The sequence below is a fragment of the Solanum lycopersicum genome, chromosome 5, assembly GCF_036512215.1.
Source record: "Solanum lycopersicum chromosome 5, SLM_r2.1".
In the NCBI taxonomy this organism is placed as follows: domain Eukaryota; kingdom Viridiplantae; phylum Streptophyta; class Magnoliopsida; order Solanales; family Solanaceae; genus Solanum; species Solanum lycopersicum.
The window spans coordinates 44,424,284-44,444,639 of record NC_090804.1 but is presented as its reverse complement, the minus strand read 5'-3'; the positions used below and the strand labels follow the sequence as shown (position 1 = coordinate 44,444,639).

Genomic DNA, 20,356 nt, shown 5'->3' with positions numbered 1-20,356 from the left:
AAGAAAAGATGTGTATATAGGTAATTTATCCATTATGAAATCATATTTAATTAGGTAAATATTTTATCAATATATTGTATATATTGTTTATATATTTTTAATATATCAAATATATTAATATTATAAATTGAATTGTGTCTATTTTGTCTGCAGATATATATATCTATATCTATATATACATATATACATATATATATATATATACATATATATATATATCTATATCTATATATACATATATACATATACTATATATATATATATAGATATATATATGTATGTATATATATATATATATATATATATATGTATATGTATATATGTATATATAGATATAGATATATGTATGTATATATATATATATATATATATATATGTATATATGTATATATAATATTTGCATTTGGAATTCAAATGAAAACAAAATAAAAAAATGTTGTTCAGCAAAAAAGAAACAAAAAAGAATATAAAATTTTCTTACAAAAATAAATATTTTGCTCTTGATTTGATACAAATTAGCCATGCGTCGACGGTACAAAAGGCTAAACTGCAACATTAGTGGCGACTAATTTAGCACGAGCTTTGCGGCTTAGAAAAATGATGTTCGTGTATTAAGATTTTTTTTTAAAAAAAAATAAGTAGTTAGGTAAAGTTTTCAGCGAAGGGAAAAAAAGTTAAAGTTTTCAATAAATAATGACTTAAAAATAAATTAATAGGGGTAAATGTGTAATATATTATTTTAATACATATATAAAATTAATACATTAATAACTTTTTATACAACATTTAGAACTCTACCTACCAAACATCGTATAAATTAGGTTGATTTTTCAACCTAATAAAAAGCTTCTTACAAACATGGTAAAACTAACACCACTTTGTATTCATGAATAAAAGGTACTCTTATAGAGTAACCAAACAACCCCTAAGGGGTAAATATGTAAACAGGAATTGTTCTATAAATACGTACCGTAGATATATTTATAAATAAGTCCTCTAGAATATTCTAATGATGCTAATATTTACCAATCGAATATTTTATTAAATATCTAAAATTTAAGAGAAATTGTTTCAAACATTCAATAAGAAGACATCGAAGGCAAATTTTAGAATGTGTGGCCCACTCTAATACATTCTGGAATTTCCATTCTCGTTGAAATCGTTATTAACAAATAGCAATTTCCTTGTTATCGTCGTCCAAAGTTTGATATCTTTTGCTTAGGAAACAGAACTTGTCAATTGCTTTTGAGATCTCTTAAGGGTTCTGAATTCGCAATGTCATCTCCTGCAGAGTAAGTCCTTCTTTACACTTAATTATGACGAAATGCTCTCAATCTTTTCGGTTGAAACGACTTTAGGGTTTTCTGTTTTTAATTATTGTAATCTGATGCTAATTCTATTATTCTCATTATTGTGAAATACCCTCAATTTCAAACTCTTAGGGCTTTTCAGTGGGTCAGGAGATGGGATTGAGGATTTTCCCTTATTGTGATTGTGGGATGTTTGAACTATATGGAGATTTTATGTTTAGTTGCGTCAAGTAGTACAACTCTCAATTGTATTTCCAAAAGATGATTGATTTAACATAGAAGCTTGTTCTTTGTTTAATAACATTAAGAACCAGAAATTGTTACATTTTGAGAGAACAAGCAATAAGTATGTCTATAAAGGTCATGACATAACAGAAATGCATTAGAGGAACACACGGACCATTGATGTCGATAAATAATATTAGCATTCAGGTGCACTGTTTGGTTGGGAGAACCCGATCTTGTTATGTCCTGGAGAGGATTGAATGGTACATTTGATGTGGCAGGGCAACAACATACAGAAAGAATAAATGTGAAACCAGGGAATATGTGTTAGGCCTATTATGCCATAGGTGATGAGGAATTCTTGTATAATAAGATCTAGTGAGAATACAAATAACAGACAAAGACTCTAATTTACTCAATAAATGTACTAATATTGATTTCTTGAATGTTGTCTTACAATTCGTTCAGTCAACTTCACAACTTAGTGTAAGGATATAACTCTCTCTACCTCTCACTTATTATCCTCTTTTTCTCCTTTTATGCCTTATAAATGAGAACGAGTGCATCAATTTATTGGTATATTGTTAGTTCACTACACCATTTGGAAATTCAAGCCTTACCACAATTCAAGCTTATCAAATTTGAATCTTCTAGTCAGCATGTCTTAACCAAGCAATCTAGATTGGTTCAAACCCTCTATGTTTGAATTTAACCATCAATATTTGGATATCTGAAAGCATGGGAAAAATCAACAGTTGCTAATTTCTTGAAAATTCAAGGCCTCTTAATAGACTTCTACCTTGGCTTGAGTTTCTAACATAGGAGACTTGCTTCATGTTGAACAAAATTGACTAAGAAATTCTCAGTACTAATGTACTTTGTCATCTGACATCGCCTTGGCTAGCTCTTACTTGCATTTCTTCGCCTTCATGGAAACTTTGTCAAATTGTGGAATCTTTTGAGCTTTCTGGAATTTTGCCTTAGTGACTTTGTCCGAGCTTGCGTGAGTTGTGCTGCATATTCCATTTGATTTCAGAATTTTCTCCATTACCCGCTGATTTATTCAGCACAATGAGTCTTTTAGGCTCTAGCATTTAGTTGTATCTGGCTGACTCATCTTTGCTCCAACTTCTTTCTAAAAAGTCATTGTGCTGAAGCTTGCCTTTGTCACACCCATGCATGCTTAAATTAGCTTGGCCATTGTATCTCACTTGATCTTTGAGAGGATATCAGAACTTACCACTAATGTACATGAGCCTCATTACTGGAATCAATACATGATATACATTCTGACCTTATGTTTGTTATCAACATCCTGAATCAATGGGAAACAACACAATTAAGGCATATCAATAATTGTGAAAAATGCTTTCACATGAATATGTTACCCTGGGCTTTGATACCATAGTGTTATACAGTGAGGATTGACCAGTACATGGCAATGAATTGCATGGGTCGACCAATTATCTTTACTCCAGCAGATCAGGATGATGGATTACAATATGATAGAGTATACAAAAGGAAATATTTCTGATTACACTATAATTCATCCACAAAGTACCTCAAAGTAATGCCTTACTATTTCACGTTAAGATGGATTTTACACTAGTGTATCCTAACACCTAACCCTATAATGCTGTCTCACTTCTCAAAAAAGAAATCTCATGATTATCACTAATTATTTAACAACCCCATCCATATCAGCTTTCTTCTTCTCATTACATTTTCTTCCATAACTAACTAATGGAATAGAGTTCTTCAATTTATTGGCTTATTGCTAGCACACACCCAATTTATTTCAAAGAATATGCAGGCATACAGTTAGCGTGCAACTAAGGATGACAAACGGACTGGTTGAGTCAGATTTGGTTTGGTCGAAAATGAGTCTGGTGAAAATGGATTAAAAACTTGACTACACTCATATTTTGATATGTATAAAAATGGGTACACCCAATGGATAATATGGATACCCATATTATCATATCCATTGCTTCTTATTATATATATAAAGAAATAAGTACTGCAGATTACAATATCTTATTCTTATTCTTTTTCTCCATCTAGAGTGTGTTTGGTATGAAGGAAAATATTTTTCTAGATAAGAGTGGTCTAGAGGTCAAAATTCGGGTCGGATCCGAGGTCTGAAATTTTTTGGGTGGTGAGGTACAGAAAATTTTAAAAAATATTTTACTAATTTAAGGAGAATTTTGATTTTTTTCCCTTTATGCATGGAAGTCATTATAGTAAGTTATGTCCATCTGAATAATATTTAAGCCAATCAAACATGATTTAAGGGGAGTTCACTTGGTAGATACTTGGGTTATCCATATTTTATGATGGATAATATAGGTTGCTACATATTTGACCCACTTTTAAATGATTCTAAAGAACCAATTAGTTGTAGTAGCACCTGCAAGTGAAGAGTAGCCCTAAAAAACATTCAAAAGAAGAGGCCTATGGCTGGTTCCTCCGTTCCGGAAAGGATTGACGAGAATGTAGTTCAGTAGTTTATTCAAGGTTAGACAGAATTAGTTAGAAGTACCTCTTCCATTGATTTTGACTTGATGTATGCTCTCGTCTCGCCCGTAAACCATAGGAAACTTCTGCAACAAACATCTTCTAAAAAGCTGGTTGGAGTTTGGGTAGTTGGCCGGAAAGTACCTAGTTCAGTAACACTTATTGCCTTTGTCTTATTCAAACGTTATTGGCAAAATGCCCTCGATCTAGTCTTGAAGCAAAGAACCAATTGTCATGCTTAGCATACACGTTTTGTAGAACTTATGCCCCTCCTCTCTTTAAGTGGAATCAGGCTGAGTGATCTATTGTGAATACAATAGGAAAGAAGATAGAAGTTTAGAAGAGAGATTCTTGCATCCCAAATGAAACACATAATTCATGCCCAACACAACCTAATTGGTGAGTGGATAACCTCCGTAGTTATTACTAGCCAAACCCACTTTATTACGATTTTCTTTTTTTTGATAACCAACACATTTATAATGGGTTAGTACCACTGGCGTAGCCAGGATTTTTAATAAGGGGGTTCAAAATTTGTAGAAATAGATAGTCGAAGGGGGTTTGACATCCACTCTATGTACATATAATTTTATTTTAACCATATATTAATAATACAATTTTCCGCCGAAGTGGTTTCGGATGAACCCTCTTCAATTAAGGTAGCTACGCCCTTGGTTAATACTAAGTCGCGTGGATAACCATAAATTTTACCCATTTTGCAACCCCTATATACATCCAATCTAAAACTTCAAAGTTTCAAACTCATCAAAACTTGGATATTCTACTCAATGTGCTCGAATCAAGCCGTAGATATTGTTTGAAAATCTCCATGTTGAAACGTTAGACTTAATACTTGGGAAATTTCCTTCAAGTGTGTTGGTGATATGCTGGGATTCAAAAACTTTCATCCCAGCTGAAGTAACTTTGTCAGTTCTAAAATCATCGACATTACACGGGGCAGAGCAGGAAGTGGCAAACGTTTATATGACAATATGTAAATTATTTATACTATATCAACAAAAGAAATGGAAAAAGAATGTAAGCACTTGATAAGCTTGTGTCCGTGTTTATTGAAGGCTAATTATTATCTTCATATTCATCAGTAAGTTGTGCTTGGTCATCTGTATTTTCGAATATGACACGAAATTGATCTTCCGCCAAAACATCTAGCATCTTCCTTACCCACTGTCCACGAAATGCATTTTAGGCTTGAAATCCACGTGTTTTTAGCTAGTTTTTTTGTCCTTCATCTAATCCAGCTTGCTAAGACACCTTTGACAGTGTAGGGTATTGAACTGTTTAAGCCAAATGGTCAAAGTACTTCCCAGATCCCTGTAACCTTTGAATAAAGAAGGTAAAGATGACAACATCTTTTCATGTGTGTAGCATCTATTTTGTCCTATTCCGACCTCTTTGTAGATTATCTTGCATGTTGACAACTTATTTGAAAAATTGCAAGAGACGAGCCTTATGCATTTCTTTCCTTAAAAACCGATCAACTTCACTATGACCTGCCATCTATTGTACCTGACAGAGTCTACCTCTTCTAGTAGTTCTGCTATCAGTTAAACTCTTGAGTAATAATGGGGTTTTCCCCTTTCAATATTGATGATTCCTCCTAAATGTGAGGTTTCAATTAATTCTCTTGTTGTTTGTTGTTAATCATTTATCTATGGCAACTTCATGTTTGAGCTGTGAAGTTGTACGAATTCCGAAATTCATCTGTGGAGCGTTCTCAAGTGAGACATCCTTTAGATTCTATATCTTATGTCATTTCCAAAGAAAGGAAAAGTTTGGAATATATGTGTCTGGCGTCTACTGATTGAGAGTTGGACTATATTTGATAGATGTGGATTGTTGTTCTCTCCTACCTATAACCTTTGGTATTTAGCTTTGTTATCCTTTGCCTTCCATAATTTTTTATCCATTTGGCCATTTTTCATTCCATATTCTCTGCTTTATACTTTATGATTTTCCATGCCATGTTTTCACTAAAAATCTAATTGGTTTTCTCATTGCAGGTTCTATAAATCTCTTCCACCTATAAGCAAGGCTTATGGAACTGCTTGTCTGCTGTTTACCATTGCATATCAGTTGGGTTTTTATCACCCTGCTGATATTGCATTATTATATGAGCTAGTACTCTATCGTTTTCAGGTAGATATGCTTACATTAGTGAAATTTCATTGTTATATCATTATCTTTACAACGCTAACCAGCCACCTAATATATCATACTGGTGATTGTGTCAATTAATTAGCATGATTTTTGGAGATTTTATTTTCCTAGCATGATAACTTGAATATAATATTCTTTTATAGTGACTGATTGTCTTTCCTTGATTAGTTATAAGATTTCATTATATAAATCTCTTCTCATGGGATGTAAAGACATAAATACAAGAAGACATTTCTACCTGTCAAAATCATCATTGTATCAGAGCCGTTTGTCACGGACTTAGAGTATTTGCTAAGACTCCGTGCGGCACTTGACAACTTACTCACAAATCTTTCACGATCTTGTAAGCTCAAGTAAGCCCTTTTATACTAAGATTGCTAATAGAATGAAAAGAAGACTTAGAGAACTTTGGAAGAAGGCTTTTTACTACTTGGAAGATTTTTTTTTAACTTGCTTGGTTGGTTTACAAATGAGAACCCCCCCCCCCCCCTATTTATACTACTACATAGGGGCTAAAGTGTAAATGAAAATTACTTACAAGTCCCTAAGTTATTTACACTTTGATCCCTATTCTAGGAAGTCTACATTTTCTAGGATTTTCCAAAGCCTTTCAAGAAATATCTAAATTATTCTAGAGAACTTTGTAGTCTTCTTGATTAATCTAGAAGGTTCTAGAGTTGTTCGCAAACCTTTCCACAACTCTAGACCCTTCCGCCTCTATCCGGATGCAAAATTTAACTAGGATGTGGCAGGACATGATACTTTTTCCCACCTATTGATGCGACGACCGCGTCGCATCGTCACTTCATTGGCAACCGAGTCTTGTCTTGTCGTACGCGCGACCAATAGTCGATTGACTCTATCAATGCCCTAGCGCAACTCCTTCAATTACTTCGTTATCTCTTCTATCTTGGCCTCACGATCTACCTCCTTCCTAGGAGGCAAGCGCCTCGGCGGCTTCTTTGGCATCACGATGTTGTTCCCTCTTGGATGCTTCGTCATGCACTGTGGCAAGGACTTCTTAGCACCATTCTCTTCCTTCGAACTTGTAATGGTGGCTACGAATGTCGTCCCCTTTTTCTTATTGCTTTCCTCGAGTTGCACGCCTGTTAGTCGCACTTGTCCTTCCGTCTTCGGTGCCTTACCTAGGGGAACCATATATTTCCTCCTTGCTCCATGAACAGAAGTCATTGGAGGTAAGTATCGATCACCGCGTGACACGCCTGGAAGAACTCCTGCCCAAGAATTATATCAAAGAGATCTACAGGAGCGACAGTGAAGTTGGTTTTACCTTGCCACTCACCTAGCGTGATGCTTACTCCATGTGCGACTCCACTCACGGGAGTCAGTGGTCCATTGACCATCCTAAGTTGGGCGTTACTTGGACTGTAACGCAGCCCCATCCTTGTCGCTGCCGTCTTGGTCATGATATTCACCTCTACACCTGTGTCGACCATAGCATGAGCGGGTCTTCCATTTATCGTGATGTCTACATAGTGCGCGTTGCATATTCTCGGCTTCTCTGGTTGCTTTTTGATAGCTCCGCATAGTCCTATCAAGCCTAACTGCGTTGTCTTCGCACCTTGTTCTTGCTCATGTGCTTTTTTCTCTTTCCGCTCTCGCAGGATAGCACCAAGGCTCTTCAGCTCGGGGCACCTTGTATAGCCATGTTGTCCACCACATATGTAGCAACCACCTCCTTTGGCAACCTCTGTCTTTCTCTCTGTGTTGCCATGACATCTAGACTTCTTGAGATCGGACTTATAGGTATCATGCTTCTTAGGATGTGGCCGCTGCTCCTCGCCTTTGCCACAATCTCCCCCACCATGGTCATGACTGCTTCTCATCTCCTTTGGCTCTGTCGGGCTTCTCGTGCCTGAAGTTTGTCAAAGCTTCGGCCTGATTGATGGCTTCATCAATATTCCTGACTTGTCGGCGTTCCAGCTCTGTCCTGGCCCAACTTTGCAGCCCATCCATGAAGTGGAACAACATATCTTCATCTATGAGGTTGGAATCTGAACCGTAAGGGTGGTGAACTCCTGCACATATGCGCGTATGCTGCCCGTTTGCTTTAGTTCCCTAAACTTGCGCTTCGCCTCATAGATGACGTTGTTATGAAAGAATGCCTTTTTGAACTCCTCTTGGAATTGCTCCCAAGTGTTGACGGTGCAATGCCCTTCCCTATTTCCGACTCTTTACGCCTCCACCATAGCATGGCCATCTCCAAAGATACAACACAGTTGTGTTGATCTTATTTTCGTCGCTTCTCACCCGACTACACTTGAAGTAATTCTCCAAGTGCCATAGAAAGTTTTCCACCTCTTGAGCATTACGGACGCCCTTGAATATAGGTGGCTTGGGAGCCTCGACCCTGGCATCTCTATCTTGGTCGAACGACGACAATTCTCCAACTTCTGCACCTTCCTTGAGTGCTCTCACTTCGGCCTTCAGGGTCTCGATCGTGCTAAGCGCTTCCGTAAGCTGACGCTCCAAGGAAGTGATGGTCTCCTTTGCGTTAAGCACATCCACAAGCCGACACTCCAAGGAAGTGATGGCCTCCTTCATCTCGAATTCGGCCCGCTGGCGACCTTCCAACTCCTCAGGGATGTTCTCGGTCTCCTCAAGGGTGAAGTCCTCAAGGGACTTGAACTTGCCGTCTGCCACGTTCATGTGTGGGCCTAAGATTTCGACGGCCTATCTCGCCACTTCCACCCTTGCGACCCATTCTTCTCCAGCGGTGACGTCTATGGCATCTTCGCCCATTTCTTTGTCACTTGCTTTAGTAGTCGATGGTGGATGCGATTTTAGCGCCTCGTTAGGTGTGGGATGGGGAAGCACCTCCTCGTTACCCTTTTGATATTTCTTCCCCTTTCGGTTCTTCTTACCACCATCCAGACGGACGTTGGTGGTGCTAGCGCCGTTTACGTCTCCTTCAGTAGCCATTTCCTTAGTATCAAACCTCGCTCTGATACCATTTTGTCACGGACTTAGAGTATTTGCTAAGACTCCGTGCGGCACTTGACAACTTACTCACGAATTTTTCACGATCTTGTAAGCTCAAGTAGGCCCTTTTATACTAAGATCGCTAAGAGAATGAAAAGAAGACTTAGAGAACTTTGGAAGAAGGTTTTTTACTACTTGGAAGATTTCTTTATAACTTGCTTGGTTGGTTTACATATGAGAGCCCCCCTATTTATACTACTACATAGGGGCTAAAGTGTAAATAAAAATTACTTACAAGTCCCTAAGTTATTTACACTTTGGTCCCTATTCTGGAAAAGTCTACATTTTCTAGGATTTTCCAAAGCCTTTCAATAAATATCTAAATTATTCTAGAGAATTCTAGAGAACTCTCTAGTCTTTTTGATTAATCTAGAAGGTTCTAAAGTTGTTTGCAAACCTCTCCACAACTCTAGACCCTTCCGCCTGTATCTTGATGCTAAATTTAACTAGGATGTGGCGGGACGTGAAACATTGTTGTCTTATGTGAGATTTCCTCCCGCACAGCATTAGAGTTGAGTTTTTGGGAGGAGGTCGAGTTCTCTCCCTCCTTGAATTTGTCCGTGATTGAAAAAATTTCCGGAGGATCCAGCTGACTAAGGCGACTAACTCTAGTCAGCCACTGTTGAAAATACCTCCCGATGCACCCTCATGTGCCACAGCTGCCAGAAGGTTTGACTTGTCATTGTCATGGCTTGAAGCACCCACTTCTGACAAGTTTCTTTTCCCAACTTCTTTTCTTGGGGTCTCGCCCAAGAATTTCAAGCACAGCCATATAATCTCTCACTTTCCGACCATGAACAGTAGGGTTTTGATGTCTAATCACAGTTCCAGCTGGATCTCGAGAAAGTTGTATGGTTATATTATTGGAGAAAAGATAACACCTGATCTGATTGATGCTAACTTTTGTATATGAGATCCTGATAGTTCCCTTGTTATGATGCACCTCCGAATCTCTAAGCAATATTTATTGTTTTGTTGAAAAGAGTTGCATTCAACCAAGTGCACTTACTCTCTCAAGGGTAATGATGCCAGAATCGTTGAAATTTAAAATAAAATTCATGCCCCTAAGCAAGGGGAGTTGCTTATTACTCAGTTAAATGGGTTATGGAAACTATTATTAGGATATCCAAGCTAAGTGTACCGATGATGGTTTGGCTTGTGACAGATATAAGGGATGCCACTCTAGTGTGCCTATCTTATCAATGCATACCACTTTAAACATTCAATTTTGAGAGTCCTCTAGAGGCTTTTAGAAGGTGATGTTAGATCTCAGATTCTCATGGGTAAGATCCACGCTTAGAAAGGATCTCCTGGAGTGAGGAATGATAGAACTTGTACCCTTTCTATAGGATAATACCCAATAAAAAAAGATTTTAGAACACTAGGAATTTGGATCAAGTTCCCCAAAATTCCTAGTGCGAACAAAGCAAACACACAATCACCTTCACAGGAACAAACATTTATTCTCACTTGGGAGCTGTGGAAGAACAGTAATTCAATCAAACATGGAGAATCAGTCAAATCAACAGACTGATGTATGAAATATCTAGTTCAACTTACTCTACATCAGCTGGGAAAAATTCCATGGCTACATTTCATTCATACTGAGGGAACATTCCCTCAACCAGTAACTAGGCAATTACAATGCTAAGATATATCATGCCAAAGTCTACTAGAAAATGCCACAAACAGGACGACTTAAATGCAACACTGATGGGGCAAACAGAGGGATTCAGGCAGCTTATGGCTTCTGGGGAAGCGGCGCCTTCTTCAACTGATGAGTTATTTCTACATTTCCTAATGAATTAGATTTTCCTACTGCTCATAGAAGAAGACTTAGATCTTGTACCCAACATCCTTTATTTGATTTTTTTCTCCTATAATTCTTTATCTACTTCTTATAGAGCCTTTCTCTTTTCTATCTCTTCTATGTCTATTCCCTTGAACTGGAGGGAAGCTTTTGTAGACCCTTAATGGAATCAACCTATGATTGAATAAATTAAACCGTTGTCAAAAATTGAGACTTGGTAACTTTTTACTTCACCACCCAGACAAGAAATTGGTTGGCTGTGTGATCCAATGAAAGATTGTTGGCTAAGGGATTCACTCAAACTTATGGTTGTTGATAGATAGAAGACATATTCCCCAGGTGCAAAGATGAAGACTATCAAAATCTTTTTATTCCGAGCAACTAATCTCGATTGGGACCAACAACAGTTGAATGTGAATAATGCATTTCTCCCAGAGAAGAAGAGAATGGTGTATATGGAGATCCCCCCTGGGTTTATTAATGAACATAGTTTGGGAAAGGCATGCTAACAGAAGAAAGACTTGCTGTAGTGTCATGAATAGTATCCCTGCATATCTCATGTCACAATTCCCTTTGCCTGGCAAGGTCTTGAAGCAGCTGGATAAAGTCAGGAGGAACTTCCATTGCGAGGGTAACAGTGAAGGGCACAAGTTTTACTTAGTTAAATGATCTAATGTGGTTAGACCAAAGCTGCAAGGGGGCTTGGGAATCAGGGACCTAGCCAAGCATAAAAAAAGCATGTTGTAAAAATGGCTATGGAGATATGGAATGGAGGGAATAGCTTATGGAAGGAATTGGTTGCAGCAAAGCATGGTAAACTAAACCACTGTTTACTAAAAGCAAAATAATTCTCCACACGGGGTAGGGCCATGGAAACATGCAAATATTGGAAGGTCTTTTTCTACAAATTTCGTTCAAAGATTGGGATGGCCTGAAAGTGAAATTCTGGAAAGATAAGTGGCTCGGGATTTCATTTTGAAAGAGCTTTATCCAACTCTCTTCCAAATAGCACGTGATCTTGACTCAACAGTTGCACCGAACAGATAGAGCAATCAATGGAATTGACCTCTCTTTTGGTGGAAGATTATGTTTTTGATGGTACACTGACTTACTCAATGTCATTATTACCAATCCTAGCAAAGGTGGAGTAACATACTAACAAGCTGAGGAGGGGATATCATTTGGGATGGTAATGTCGACAACAGGAAACTCCACATGGTGTAAATGTAATGACTAAAAATAATGAGTAAAAACAGAAGGGTTTGGAGTTAGGGACCTGAAAATGCACAATAGGAATCTCTTTTATAGGTGGTTTTTGGGATTTTAAGCCTGTAACCTCTCCAATGCGGTGGCTATGTGGAACCTGTGCATTTAAGAATAAAATATTAAATTAAAGGCCGGGAGTTAAGAAAGATTAGATTGTGGTTTGACAGATGGTTTGACGAGGGGTTCTTGAAGAACCAATTTTCTATGATTTACAGCTTGGTTCTAGATCAAGAGTGTCTGCTTGGTGACTGTTTTTTTTTATGGTAGCTGGAACTTTCAATCAGAAGGATTTCTATGATTGGGAGTTGGATAAAGCAGCTTCCGTTTTACAGGAAATGCAGATTGTAAAGATTGAAAAGGAAAAGTAGGATGCACATACATGACTTTCAATAGCTCGGGAAACTTTACGGTAAAATCTTGTTATGAATGGCTACAAAAACAAACTCATAATTTTGTGATTCGTTGACCTAGAAAAATGCTCTGAAAATCTTAGGCTGTTAGCGAAGTAGCATGTTTTGGGTGAATTGCTTCTTATGGTGGCTGTTTGACTCGAGATAAATTAAAGAGGAGGGGTTTTAGCTTATGCAACATGGTATTTTATTTGAATGCTCTGAAGGAACTGTTAGTCATTTGTTGCACTGTAATTAAACATGGCTGATTTGATTGTTATTTCTAAAAAAATGTTTTGGTGTTTGTTGGGTGATGCCTCAGAGCTTTAAAATTACTCTACTGTTGGCAAGGACATAGTGTAGAAAGAAAGGTGAAGAAGATTTGGAGATTAATCCGCCTAAGCATCAACATATGGACAATATTGCCTGAGGGAAACAAAAGATGCTTTGAAGGAAGAAAGGAATAAAAGTGCTTTCGTAAAATTAGATACTTGCTTATTTTGGTAGGCATAGGAACAATACTGTTATTAGTGTATCTCACTTCATGGGCCCTCTGGATTTTGTTTGTGTAGTTTTTGATAGAGTCCAGACTAATATAACTTTTTCAGTACCTCCTTGGTACTGCTTTATTAATAAATATTTTGTCAGTATCAAGGAGGTACTGGAAAATCTAAAAACAGTGGGCTACCAAACTATCATTTTAACATTCCGTTTGAGAAAGAACTGATGTTGAAGAAGAGAATCATGAGAATGTAGTTTTTTAAGTGAAAAATTCTGATTAAATTTTATAGATTTTACGGAAATACCTGATTATGTTTAAAGCACCATATCATTGAATAATTGAATTTTCTAGTATTGCTTGATAATCAATGCTTACTCTGACAATTCTCAGATTGTGCCAGATGCCTGTACTTCCACAAAAGATACTAGTAATTGATGTTCTTTTGTTAATTTGCATCGGATTAAATGATGTTGAACAGAAAATGACCATTTGGCATTGCATGCATGTGCCTAGATCCTGGTGCCTGAAAAGTTTCTTGTTCTAGTACCCATGGTGCATGGAATTCTTTTTATAGGTTTTATTTTCTTCAATAATTACAGGATGCTACATTTGCTTCAGGTATGGAGATTGATTACAAATTTCTTCTTTCTTGGGAAGTTCTCAATTAATTTTGGGATTCGCCTCTTAATGATGTAAGTCTCCACAACTTTTGAGTGGTAGCTTTCTTCTGGAGTCTTGTTTCTCTAACTATTCATTTTCTAGAGCGCTATTAAAATATGCAATTAGATATGAAATGTAAAAGGATCTCCTTTTTTACATTGTTTTTTTAGAAATAATTATGGTTGTTGCTGCTTGATGTTATAGAGCGAGATATGGAGTGCAACTAGAGAGTGGACCTTTTCAAAGACGAACAGCAGATTTTCTGTGGATGATGATATTTGGAGCTCTGACATTATTGGTATGTAGATGCTGAAGAACAATAAAGAGTAAAATTACCCAAGACATGAACTCCTGTCAGTGTCTGCTTTAGCTGCGACCTCATACATTTTTCTCTTGCTATCCTTTTGACAGTTCTACAGTCTATCTTACAATGAAGATGATATTTGGTTCCTTTGATACACATAAGTTAATCTTTCATTTTTCAATATGTTGTTTCACTGTAGGCTTTATCTGTAATCCCCTTCTTCCGTTCCCCATTCTTGGGTGTATCACTGGTTTTCATGCTTCTGTATGTCTGGAGTAGAGAATTCCCAACTGCAAATATCAACATTTATGGTCTTGTGACCCTAAAGGTATGATTCAGTTCTTTCATTTATTTATTCGATGTCTATCTGGTTCTCATGTTCTTGATCTTATCGTCCATTGCTGAAAAGCTTCCTTGTATCCAACTTGCAGGCATTTTACTTGCCATGGGCCATGCTAGGTTTAGATGTTATTTTTGGTTCACCAATTATGCCAGATCTCACGGGGATCATTGCTGGACATCTCTATTACTTCTTAACCGTTTTGCATCCACTTGCTACTGGGAAGAACTTTCTGAAGACACCAATTTGGGTGTATCCTTTTTATTGCAGTTTGACCAGTGGCCATTTAGATGTTCTTTTAACTGCTTTCTGAAATAACTCATGTTTATATCTTATCACAGAGCAACAGCAGAGTGTTCATTGCAGTTGAATGCTTCCTAGACCATCAATTTTTTATTCCTGCTGTGTTGTCCCTGTGGCTAACTTGGATTTTCTGATTTCCACCTAACAAAATCTAAACAAAAAAAGGTGAAGAAAATGCTAATTTTTTCTGCATTTAGGAAATGATTTTTTTCTTTTGTGCAAATTTCTTTAACTGATTATGTATAGACATAAGTTGGTTATGCGTTGGAGGATTGGTGCACCAACTGGTACTCCTGCACAACCTGATAATCCTGGTGCAGCTTTCAGAGGGAGATCTTATCGGGTTGGTGGAGCAACAGGGTATCCTGCACAACCTGATAGGGGTTCTGGTGTAGCCACAACTAATCCTGTGCAACCTCATAACGGTCCTGGTGTAGCATTTAGAGGGAGATCATATCGCCTTGGTGGGTGAATGGCTACATTTTCTTCTGCCAACCAGTAGCTTCAAGTTGACAATGCATTTATATTCACGGTATCTTGATGATGCAAGTCAAGGGAGTCTTTTAGTTTTATTTCTAAATATAATGTTGAAGGTGTAATTCTGCGAAGGGTATTGTGTTGAAACATAGGTGAATCCAAAACCATCAGTAATCATCCCTTTCGGAAGTAAAAACTGATTCTGTAGATTCATTTCCTTCTAAATTTTCCCAGTAGAATATTTTACAGAAGGTAAACTGAAAACAGATTATGTTCCGTGGGGGAAGAAGTGATAGGTGAAAATTTTCTTTTAGATGTTTGCTAATTTGCATTGGAAAACTGACAGTGGATGCAAGTCTGGTACTTCAGCTTCAATTGGGAGTCATATATTCCTTGCTTCTACCACCCAAAATGGCTGATGGTTTTGCTATGGTACGAATGTTAGTAGTTATTTTGAATTAAGTTGTACTCTTCTTGACTGCTACTTTTGTTATAAAAAGAAAAGGTTGTCATTTGAAACATTGATGCATTCATCTGAGCATTTACAGTTTAAATTTAGGAGTTGAATATCATCTTGACTAATTTCATGCATCTGCTGGGTTTTGTCTTGGTTCATCAGGTTGTGACAAAAATTACTTTTGCATAGTTACATAATTAGGGAGTTTTGGATGTTGAGGATTGGGTTAAAAGGTTAGTAGATAGTTAATTGTGTTTGTGCATCATGGTAACATTAGCACTAATCTCGTACTTTCTTGCCCTTTGATTTTTGTTAATACTTGTTCTTTTCCTTGATTATCACATTAGGCAAAATAATCTTGTGGACCCTTGTACTTTTATCAGTTTGTATTGTGAATCATTCTACTTGATTATTTGTCATCTGAACCCTTAAACTTGATATAAATAAAAATTTTAAACTCCTTTGACTGTTAGACCGGCTTATGTGGCATTTAATTTGGTGAGTATATATGGAGCGTGTTGTCACGCAAGCAAAAGCAAGTGTGAGCATTGAATTTGCATTAAAAAAAAATTAAATAATAAAAAGAAAAAGAAAACGTCCCAACCCCACTCTTTTCTTGAAAGCAAAGAACTAGATGCAAATTTTTAGAGGTCATCATAAACCTCAGCAGCTTGCCCAGATAAAATTTAGGGTTCTTGCTTTTGAAGAGTTCACTTGAATATAATATTTTTTAGGGGAAGGGTGTTGAAGTTGTTTTCTTAATTTTCCTGCAAATTGATTCATGGATGAATATTACAATTATCTTTTTGCAGATCTAATGATGGTTGTCATATCTTGCTTGTTTTCCCTCACATTACAAAAAACTTTTTTGATTTCTCATTATCGCCGTTATCTTTTTATAGATCTAACAATGCGTTTGAGATTTGTTTTGACTATGCGACTTTTCTTTTTCTTTTTTCTTCTACGATGACCCAAAAAATGACCCAATCTATTTTTGCAAAGTTTTTCTACAACTGTTTAATTTCTTCTTATAAAGTGATTTCTCTATTTTGTGAAAAAAAAATTGAAGACGAAAAGAACCAAGGGAGGAGATATGGAGATGGTGTTGACAACATTTGTGGGTTAGGAGAGGTGGAGCCATGGAGGAATGGTGACGGAAATAATAGCTTTATTTTAGTTGGTAAAATAAAAAATTAGTGATTTTATCTTTTGTTTATTATTTTTATTAATTATTAAAAAAATATTTATGAAGATAATTATGACGTGTCATTAATATATATGACATGATATGACATGTCATTTATATAATGGAGAGTGAGCTACACACATAGCTGGAGGAATCTAAAAATCTCATTTTAATTGAGTTTAAGAGTTTAGATGACAAAAGAATAAGTAAAAGGGTTCACAATACAAAGCGACTACCAAATCCTTTTGCCTGTTACATTATCTTGTTGTTACCATGTTTTTTTTTTTTTTGATACTATGTAATGATTTAGTTATTGTTTGTTTATGTCTATTTTGCTTATGTATGTTATGTTTATAATTGTGTTGTTATGAGTTATTAGAGTTTAAGGGTGTTTTAAAAACAATTGTCTTACTTTTTCGAGGTAACGATAAAGTTTGTGTACATGTCTCCTACCTTATCCATAATATGTGGAAGTATCGACCTGATTTCTCCGAACTCCATCTATTGGGATTACATTTATAATTGCATACTTCGTGAGTTCTTTTTTGGGAAATTGGAAAGAACGTCCCACTTCTTGCACTCAAATGGACTTGCTTAGAAGCGTTTGGGAATGGCAATGGGGTGGAGTAGGTGCATGGTGGGTTTGTCCTGTCCTTACCTACGAAAATTTCAATCTGCTCAGCCTCGTCTTGCATGACTTTTTTCTTTGATTTCAACTCGTCCAGCATAAATTCACTCTGCTACTGTGCTACGTATAAATATTTGTCTTCTTTTTTCTACTTAATTATTTACCTATGGTATTACTTTCCTTGCTAATAATTCAAAGTTAAAAATATTGCGGAGAACGAGACAATTAAATTGGACGCATTTTAAAGGTTATTTGAGTTATAAATGACTAATGCTACAATGCTTTCTGAAATCAGATCTCTCCATTTTAGTGGTCATTTAAACATCAGATGATTTATCTTTAGCCCACATTATTTATGTTGATTGTCAAAAAATTTAAATTAGACACTGAAATATCAGTTGTACATTATTCGAAATCAATTAAGGAAAACATATTTTAGTTATTATTGTTGAATGTTGATGAATTAATAAATTTGAATGGTTTGGAATATAGAGGGTAAAATGTTTGAAATATATTTGAACTTTGAAATTATTGTTACAATATCAAACTGCAATAACACAATGAAAAGATTTACAAAAATTATTTAACAACCATTAATTCAATAACCTATCAATAAATAAATAACATTTTTTGTTTGATTTATCGATAAATGGTTTTTGTACACCCTTATTAGCCACCATAAAAAAAAATCACCATTTAGCCATCCTTTTTATGATTTTATTTTTGGATAAAAACGACCCTACCTAAAACACGGAAACACTCCATGCTAAAGTTTGATGTTTTTTTTTTAAAGTAAAAAGAGAGATTTTCGACGTTTGTGGATCACTAGGATAAACGCAGTAATTCGCGAAAGAGGAGTATCCTATAGTTATAGTAGATTAATACATGATCTGTACAAGAGACAGTTGCTTCTTAACCATAAAATACTTGCACAAATAGCTATATCAAATAGGAATTGTCTTTATATGATTTCGAACGAAATCATAAAGGAAGTAGATTGGAAGAATCCACCAGAATAATTTAAATGGAGTTATACTCTCTTCAAGTGAAACTTCAATATATTGGGTTAGAGTTCAAACACTTTGATAGTTAGTAATTTTATATTTATTTCTTGGGTAATAAAGGTATTTTATATATATATATATATATATATATATATATATATATATATATATATAAAGCTTAAGCATCTATTACATTAGTGATACTAGTGTTGCCAAACATGACTAGATTAAACAAGCCACTAAAAATACTTGTTTAGTAATAATGTATCCTGCTAATTAAACCTTCTGCCAGACATTGGGTTACCATAGTAGGACTACAAAAATATTACAAGGTTATCATTAGTACTACAACATTTTTGCTTGATTTGTCAAAACGCCAGGTACCTTATTGTCTTCCCTGAAGTTATGCTGGATTGCTGGATTCTGTGGTTTCCTGAGCCAGTAAATGCGTTTGAGATTACAGAAGTAAATATTGAGTCTTGATTATCCATGAGTAAAGTGATTACCTCTTTGGAGTCAGTTTCAATTATGAAGGGGAGAAAATTGTGACGAGAAGCAATCTAAGGTTCCCTTGAGCAAGGAGGTGATCTCCATGGAAGTATACCTCCAAGATTTTGATTATACTGTAGTTTCCAATTTCCAAGATCATCACATATAACGCCTCCTATACTTCCTTTCATAGAGGTAATGGGGAAGGATCCATCAATATTTAGCTTGTAGTAGCTAGAAGAGGGGTTTCTAGAAAATTTGGATGAAGGTCTTATTAAAGGAATCATAGGACTTGGTAATATAAGTATATTCAATGGTGAGTGTAAAAACTTGAGAGGGTTGTGAAAAACCTTATTATTTTTATAGACAAAAGTCAAAAACACACCTAAACTATACCCTTTTTTTTTAGTTTCATACCTAAACTATTGAAAGTACGAGTTTCATACCTAAACTATCTCTTTTTAGGTTGAGAAACACACCTCTCTTTTATACTACTCTCATCATGGCATATGTAATACACTTGATCTCTTTTATTTAAAAAAATTTCCACATCACACTCCACATGGACAAAATATCCAACCTTGACAAAAAATAAATAAATTATTAGTATTAGTTAAAATTAAAAATTTAAAAACTATTATAAAAATTAATATTTTCTTTATAAAATAAAATGTAAAATATTTTTCTTACCCCACACCATTTCTTAAAGTTTTTATTTTGCTTAAATTTTTTTTATAAATGTATTTCATTTTTTACTTCATCTCCTCCCCCTTATCAAATACTAATTTAGATATTATCTTATTTTCTTAAAAACCCACTTAACCCTCTGCTTTCAATTTTTTTTCCCACTATTTACATATACATATCGAAAATATTTTTTATTTGCCGCCACAAGACTTTTTATATTTTTTTAGTTGTTTATGTTATATTCGTTACACTAGTAGAATTTTTTTTTAAAAAAAGTATATGTACATGCAGATCTAACACAAAATAAGATAAACGTAAAAAAAATAAAAATTAGGAGCGAAAAATTAAATAGGATGGGGCAGAATTTTTTTAAATAAAATAATATCAATTTCTATTGGGGAGGGGGAGGATGAAATATGAAGTTTTTACAAATATTTTATAAATAATTTTTTTTGTAAAAAAAAGGATGGCGTTGACGCGGGGGAGGGGGTACATGGAGGAGGTGGTGGAGTGAGATAAAAAAAAAATTAAATTTTTATATGGATAATAATCTTTATTTTTTAATTAATATTAATTTTTATCTAGATAAAATATTTTATCTATGTGGATTGTCATGTGTCA

The 20,356-nt window shown here is 35.5% G+C and overlaps 1 protein-coding gene across 1 annotated transcript; it reads left to right on the top strand.

Moving 5' to 3' along the window:
- The first annotated feature begins 994 nt into the window (after positions 1 to 994).
- On the top strand, positions 995 to 15,803 carry LOC101266220 (derlin-1). Its single transcript, XM_004239279.5, has 7 exons — positions 995 to 1,292; positions 6,074 to 6,209; positions 13,819 to 13,892; positions 14,065 to 14,158; positions 14,364 to 14,492; positions 14,596 to 14,756; positions 15,054 to 15,803. Exons 1-7 carry the CDS (start codon positions 1,276 to 1,278, stop codon positions 15,277 to 15,279), a joined length of 837 nt encoding a protein of 278 aa, XP_004239327.1. The 5' UTR covers positions 995 to 1,275; the 3' UTR covers positions 15,280 to 15,803.
- The last annotated feature ends 4,553 nt before the right edge of the window (positions 15,804 to 20,356 follow it).

Excerpts from the sequence above, each read along its gene's own strand:
- LOC101266220 (XM_004239279.5), top strand. Across the intron at positions 14,493-14,595 it reads ATGGTCTTGTGACCCTAAAG|GCATTTTACTTGCCATGGGC; the intron begins GTATGATTCAGT and ends TCCAACTTGCAG. Across the intron at positions 14,757-15,053 it reads CTGAAGACACCAATTTGGGT|ACATAAGTTGGTTATGCGTT; the intron begins GTATCCTTTTTA and ends GATTATGTATAG.